This window comes from Orycteropus afer, unplaced genomic scaffold, assembly GCF_000298275.1.
Source record: "Orycteropus afer afer isolate SDZICR_OR568_19922 unplaced genomic scaffold, OryAfe1.0 scaffold00844, whole genome shotgun sequence".
NCBI classification, from domain to species: Eukaryota; Metazoa; Chordata; class Mammalia; order Tubulidentata; family Orycteropodidae; genus Orycteropus; species Orycteropus afer.
Genome location: NW_006922431.1, coordinates 701,649 through 708,455, shown reverse-complemented (window position 1 = coordinate 708,455; position 6,807 = coordinate 701,649). Strand labels below are relative to the sequence as shown.

The 6,807-nt window shown below is 36.5% G+C and overlaps 1 protein-coding gene across 1 annotated transcript in view; it reads left to right on the top strand.

Annotated features, from left to right (window-relative positions):
* The window catches only part of LOC103212082 (olfactory receptor 4Q3), a 16,042-nt gene extending 9,936 nt beyond the window's left edge, over positions 1 to 6,106 (top strand). Inside the window, exon 2 of the mRNA XM_007958081.2 lies at positions 5,146 to 6,106. Within this exon, the coding sequence (XP_007956272.2) occupies positions 5,146 to 6,106 (961 nt within the window). The remainder of the gene's footprint in view (positions 1 to 5,145) is intronic.
* The last annotated feature ends 701 nt before the right edge of the window (positions 6,107 to 6,807 follow it).

Sequence of the window (6,807 nt, the reverse complement as noted above, 5' to 3'; positions counted from 1 at the left end):
TGTACAGCCTCCGTTTGTGTTGTTGAAAAAAGGTGTTTGCAATGAACAAGTCGTTGGTCTTGCAAAATTCTACCATACGAGTTCCAGCATTATTTCTTTCACCAAGGCCAAATTTTCCGACTACCAGTGATTCTTCTTTGTTTCCAACTTTTGCATTCCAGTCACCAGTGATAAGTAACACATCCTGATAAGTTGGCATTTCTCCCCTGCCTACCTCACTCAAGGGAGCCTGATTGAGATGGGAAACAGTAAGAATCATTCTACTCAGGTGATTAAGGGGTTTTATACACACAGTGTTAACGTAGTCAATCCAAAGTGAGTAAAAGGAATGAACTGTGTTATACAATCAGTTTGGACTAATTCCAGGCTTGGAGGGCCCAGTTCAGCTCTCCAGCAAGAACTGAGACTCAGAGATTCAGACAACAGGCTAGGGAATCTCAGTGTTCATTTGTCTGAGCAATTGTATAGGATGATACAAACCTCAGGTACATCCAAGATCCCTGGGGACAAGAGAGTTTCCAATCTACAAAGCCAGCCCTTAATTAGGGTTTGGCTTATAAGGACGCAGGTAGGGTGCAGACTGGGCAGCTGTGATGGTCATCTGAGGATTGTTCATTTTGTTGGCCTGAGACTGTGAAGAGGAGGCTGGTGGGATGAATGGCAGGGTAATACTTTCCTTCCTTGAAACCATGCAGCTCCTGACTTGTAATGATTTAAGTTTCTCAGACATGTTCATTTAAAGTGTCACACAAACCCTTGCCTTTCTTTCTGTCTCTGATACTATTTTTATGACTCTTGTCCTTATCCCACCTCTTTTCAAAAAATATATTCTAACATTCATCAGTTTTAAATTTAGGAAATATTTTGAATTTTATTGTTATAGGTTGACACATTTAGAATCATTTGCAGAATAATGAAATTCTTTTATAGCATCAGCAAAGTGTAGGGCTGGTGATATCAGTGTAGGTGGTTATAAGGTTTGGATAAGATAGGGACTTTATAAAAAATGGCAATGGACTAATGTTAATGTTCTCTGAAGCCTTCCTAATTCTACCACAGTCCCTTCTAGATCCTATTCTCTGTTCCTTTAATTATTTTAGTTGTTTTTTAAACTAAATTCTCTTCACTTCCCTGACCAATGCAATTTGTTTTCTTTTTGTTGTTATGTGCTGTTGAGTCAGTTATGACTCATAGTGAGTCTATGTGCAACAGAGCAAAATGCTACCCAGTCTTCACAATGCAACTTAAGATGTGATATTCCAGAGAAAGCCAAAAATGTTTAGAGAGGAAAGATTATGTCTTTCTCAGTAGAAAATTTCATCTCTCGTTCCATTTGCAACTAATGATGCCTATGTCTTGGTGTTTCAGGAGAAATTAGAAACCATAGTACATATTGCCAAAAGGACTTCACATGGAATTTAAATTCCAACTAGCACATCATTTTCTGTCCTTGGTCCAGTGTCTTCCTGTAAAACGGAATGCTTTCAGTGCAACAGAGATAAAAATCAGTAGACAAAATACCAAAATGTAATATTCTCTAATGTTTGCTTGTTTTTAAAAGAAAGTAAACCTCCAATGGGAAAAATTTTACTCTTGCTCAGTATTTTCCTTATTGCTTAGAAAAACTAGAGAATAGCTGCTTGACTGTCCATAGTAGCCCTTGATGTTTAAAGAGCTTCACTGTATACTCTTCTTATTCCATGAGGCATAGATCCCTATCATAGACACTTTCATTTCTTATTAAGTATTCTCAACTCCTTTAGCTTATTTGACAAACTTAATTTTTGTTATTACCACTTATAATTTCTCTAGGTTATTTTTAGGTTGTAAAGCATGAGATGTTTGATTGGACCTGATCCTGCTGTTAGCAATATGATAATGAAGTTGCCACTCTTGAATATTGCTTCCCTGGCTCCTGGAGTGATTTGACATTAGAAACTGTTGTTGTGGGAGATGCTGGACGGGCATTCATTCATAATGATGAATATAGAGCTGTTTTCATTATTCACAGTCATCGGCCAAATTTCTTACTGTAATCAGAAGCCTCAGAAAAATATAACTTTGGAAGATGTCTCCACTAAATGTTACAATTTTATTAACACCAAAAAGGAACTGTCCATATTGGTAGACATTATGCCTTCATATTATCTAAGGGCAGAAAATTCCTCAAGCCAGTAATAAAATCCTAAAACAACCAGAATTTGGTCCTTACCTTGATTACGATCAACCAACCAAGGTAAGGGATGTCTATTTTTATCTTATGAAAATATAAAGATGTATCACTATTAGTCAAAATACTATTACAGTAGCATCCTAGAAACAATTTAAAAAATTTATTGTATTGAAATTTACTAGTGTTATATATCACTTTAAAAAGTAATATATAACTTTTCATAGACTAAGGCTGAAAAATATTTTGTTTTGTAGTAATTTTGTGGCATTTTTTTTGTTTGTAACAATTTCCTCTTATTTAATCAATGCTTCTGATTTGTTTAATTTTAATCTTGTCTGTTTTAATACAAACTTCCTTTCTCTATATCCTATGTAAATAACAAGTGTACAATATAATCAACCACATTTCACATATTAACTCTTTCACTGTGAGAACTAGTCATGTTGTTACTCATGCATAGGCTAAGAAAAAAATGATAGAAGATGGATTCTGCTTTTCAGAAATCTCTTTTCCACCTTTTTATTACTCTGGTTGTTTTTTTCTCAAACTCTCCAGTTTTCCCAATATGACATTGGGAATTAGATACAGACTACTAATGAAAGTTTGACCCCTGTTAATTAGATAATTTAGATAACTGAAAAGAATATCAGAACATCATCTCCCCATGAAAATTTACAATCTTTGGGTATACTCAAGGAAGATTTGAAAATTTTTAATAGATAAAAACTCAAGTAGACCTGCATATATGATAGCAAATGACTTCCAATCCTATATTTTTCACATTGCTTTGTGTTCAATTGATTCTAGAGAGTGAGGTGATTCCTTCCATTAATTATGAGTCTATAGAATCAGATACACCAATGTACCTGCTCTGTAGTTAGGTGAAGGGGATGGTCAGATATGTGGTGTGAGAAAAGCATCCAAGAGTTCTCTGGGCTCCAAATCTCTGTCCCACTTTAAATGATGTCCTAGAGATATTTCTTGCATTAAGAATTTTTTTTTTTTTTTTTTTTAATTCAGGTACTTTTCTGCATTCTCTATGTAAATCCCTGACACCTTGATATAAATGCCTTTATGAGATAATCTTTCCTGGACTGGAAAACCGAAAAAACAAACTCACTGCCATTGAGTCCGATCTGACCCATAGTGACCCCTCCTTGGCTTTCCGAGGTGGTATCACTGCATACGTAGATTGCCCAATCTTCAGACAAAACAAATTCTGTCTCACTTCATATTTTTTCTAGAGATTGTTTTAGACAACAAATATCCTAATCTAGACAGAGGGGAACCTGCTTATTCTTAATCACGTCAATGGAAAAAAAAATTATCAATGGTCCTTTATTTTTTAATTTGTGATCCAAGGTATTCCCACTCAATGCTGGAGGTGAATGTATAGCAGGAGAAAGATGACTGTTTTAACATATATATTTTTTTTTTCTTAAAGTGTACTTGTAGTTGTTGAAAATCCAGAAATGCATAATTGTGATTTCTCTTATCATTTTCTATAAAATGGATCATGGTGGGATGCTTTTGTACATACTTAAATGACATGGCATATTGCCCATTGGTCTCTTCTCTTGGGGAATAGTATGTAACAGCCACTGTTTTCACCCTGAATCTGATGCTTCCTTATATTTTAAAGGTAAAAATTTTATTTCTTACCCTATCTTTACAAACTTCCCCAATCTGAGCCCTGGGATAATAGAGGCATGAACTTCTTTTTTAGTCTTTCCTAAGTGATTTAAATTTCCATCTCTCTCTCTCTCTCTCTCCTCTCTCTCTCTTTCTCTCTCTCTGTATATATAGTAACTACTAACATTTGTATAAAATATCACTTCATAATTTACAAAGTATTCTTCATTCAATGGGAGCTCTGGTAGCATAGTGCCTAAGGCACTTGACTGCTAACCAGAAAGCTGGGGGTTCAAACCCACCAGCCATTCCTCAGAAGGAAGATGGGGCCATCTACTTTCATAGTGATACTGCCTTGGAAACCCAAGGAGGGGTCGCTATGAGTCGAGTCTGACTCGATGGCACATATCAACAACAACTTCATTCAATATGATAAATTATTGAGCTTCTACAATGCAGTAAAGGAATCTTTGTGGCACAATAGTTGAGTGCTGGGCTGCTAGCTAAAAGATCAGTGGTTTGAACCTACCAGCCACTGTACAGGGAAAAAAGGTGTTGCAGTCTGCTTCTCTGAAGATTACAGCCTTAGAAAGCCTATGGCACAGTTCTATTCTGTCTTATAGGGTCAGAATCAATTCAATGGCAACATGTTAGGTCTGCAGCTAACACTGCAATGGAGTATAAAGTTGAGTAAGAAATATTTCCTCACATTGAGAAGCTCAGTCAATTAAATACTCTGGTGCTCATAGACATATTACATCTGATTCTCTAAATGACCTTGTGAAACATCATCATTCCTACATTAGATTGAATAAACAAAGAATAATAGAGAAGTATAATCTTTTGTCTGGGGTCATTCCATTGGTGAGGACTAGAGCAAAGTATAGACTCTAGATTCTTCATTCTAGAACTCTTATCCTTGAAAGATATTATCCTGTATTTCTATTTTAAAAAAAGGTAAAGTCCACATGCTGTAATCACTTTCATGTCCAGACCATTATCTCCTTTCATAGTGTATTGTAAATGTAATTAAAAATCATTACAGAAATAAAGATTTGTCAGAGATACAAAATTTCCTTGTTATGTATACTTTCTACTTCTCATAACATAAGTTCTTTTCATATCGGAATGTGATTCTATAATCTGATAACATATATATATATACATACATATATACATACATATATATATATATATATATATATATATATAACACTGCTATATATATGTGTGTGTGTATACACACACACACACACACATACACACACAAAACATATATATTTGTCTTTTGTCTTACATAAGTCCCTCTTGTTCCAATTTATTTATTTTTTCTTCTGTAGGTCACTTGGTATTCCTGGTTTGAAAAAAGAAAATGGCTCTAAGGTATCAGAATTTGTTCTCCTGGGTCTGTCATCCTCTTGGGAGCTGCAGCTGTTTCTATTCTTACTATTTTTGATGTTTTACATCACTATTATACTGGGAAACCTCTTGATAGTGGTGATAGTGCGAGCTGATGCCCATCTGCTCCAATCTCCCATGTACTATTTTTTGGGCCATATCTCCTTCATTGATTTATGCCTGAGCTGTGTTACTGTGCCCAAGATGTTAGGGGATTTTCTAAGACAGGGCAAAACCATCTCTTTTTCAGGATGTCTGGCCCAGATCTACTCGCTCCACTTTCTGGGAGCCAGTGAGATGTTTCTGCTTACAGTCATGGCTTATGATAGGTATGTTGCCATCTGTAATCCTTTGCACTACCTGACTGTCATGAATCGCCAGCTGTGCCCTCAGTTGGTTCTTGCCTGCTGGTGTGGTGGCTTCGTCCACTCTATCACACAGGTCATACTCATCATCCAGCTGCCCTTCTGTGGTCCCAATGAACTGGACAACTTCTACTGTGATGTTCCACAGGTCATCAAGCTGGCCTGCATAGACACCTATGTGGTAGAAGTGCTGATGGTCTCCAATAGTGGTTTGCTATCTCTCATCTGCTTCTTGGTCTTGCTATTCTCCTATGCTATAATCTTGATGACCCTGAGGACTCACTTCCGTCAGGGCCAGAGCAAGGCATTGTCTACCTGCGCCTCTCACCTAACAGTAGTCAGCCTGATCTTTGTGCCATGTGTATTCATCTACCTGAGGCCTTTCTGCAGCTTCTCTGTGGATAAGGTATTCTCTGTATTGTATACAGTAATCACACCTTTGTTGAACCCCCTCATCTACACACTCAGAAATGCTGATTTGAAGACAGCTATGGAGAAGCTAAGAAAAAAAGCATGTGGCATTTTGCTGCCATGTTGAAGGATGAACAGGAAGACATTTCTTAGAAAGCAACCTCTTTCTTGGGACACTTTTAACTCATCAGGTACCAGAGGATGAATGAATGAATGAAAACCAACTTAGTGACTTTGGGATAAAAGAGAAGACAGCATGAAAATTATAACACGCCGCTATAGATTATAATTGGTAGGCATATGTGGCATTTTTGGGCATAAACAGGGAACTCACAAGCATATACAAGACCATGAATGATAATAAGAATTAGCTGAGTGCTAGTCAGAGGACACTTAAAAGATGAATCCTTCTATCCTTTTGTCTATATGTAGGCTCTATTTATTCAACTCTCTTTACCTCTCAACTGTTTCAAGTAAAAGAAGACATTGCACATCCATTTGTGTCCTGCTTCTCCAAGGTTTAACAGTCTCTAAGTGTCAGAAAGTTCCTTCTGATGTCTCATCAGAGTTTCTTCTGAAGCTGTGTGAATTCCTTTTGCCTCATCTCTAACAGATCCTGAAAATTAATCATCCTATATATTATCGTGTATCAAGGAATAGTGGTCTATATCATGCCAAATTTTAGAAATGAAGTTAAATAGCTTACTTTAATGAACATGTGTTCTTAATGAAGTTTATGTGGGAGAGAAAGGAAATGTGGGAGTCCTTGGGTGATGGAAGCAATTAGTATTCTGTTGTAGATGCTTCTCTAGAGGAGGCACTCCATTT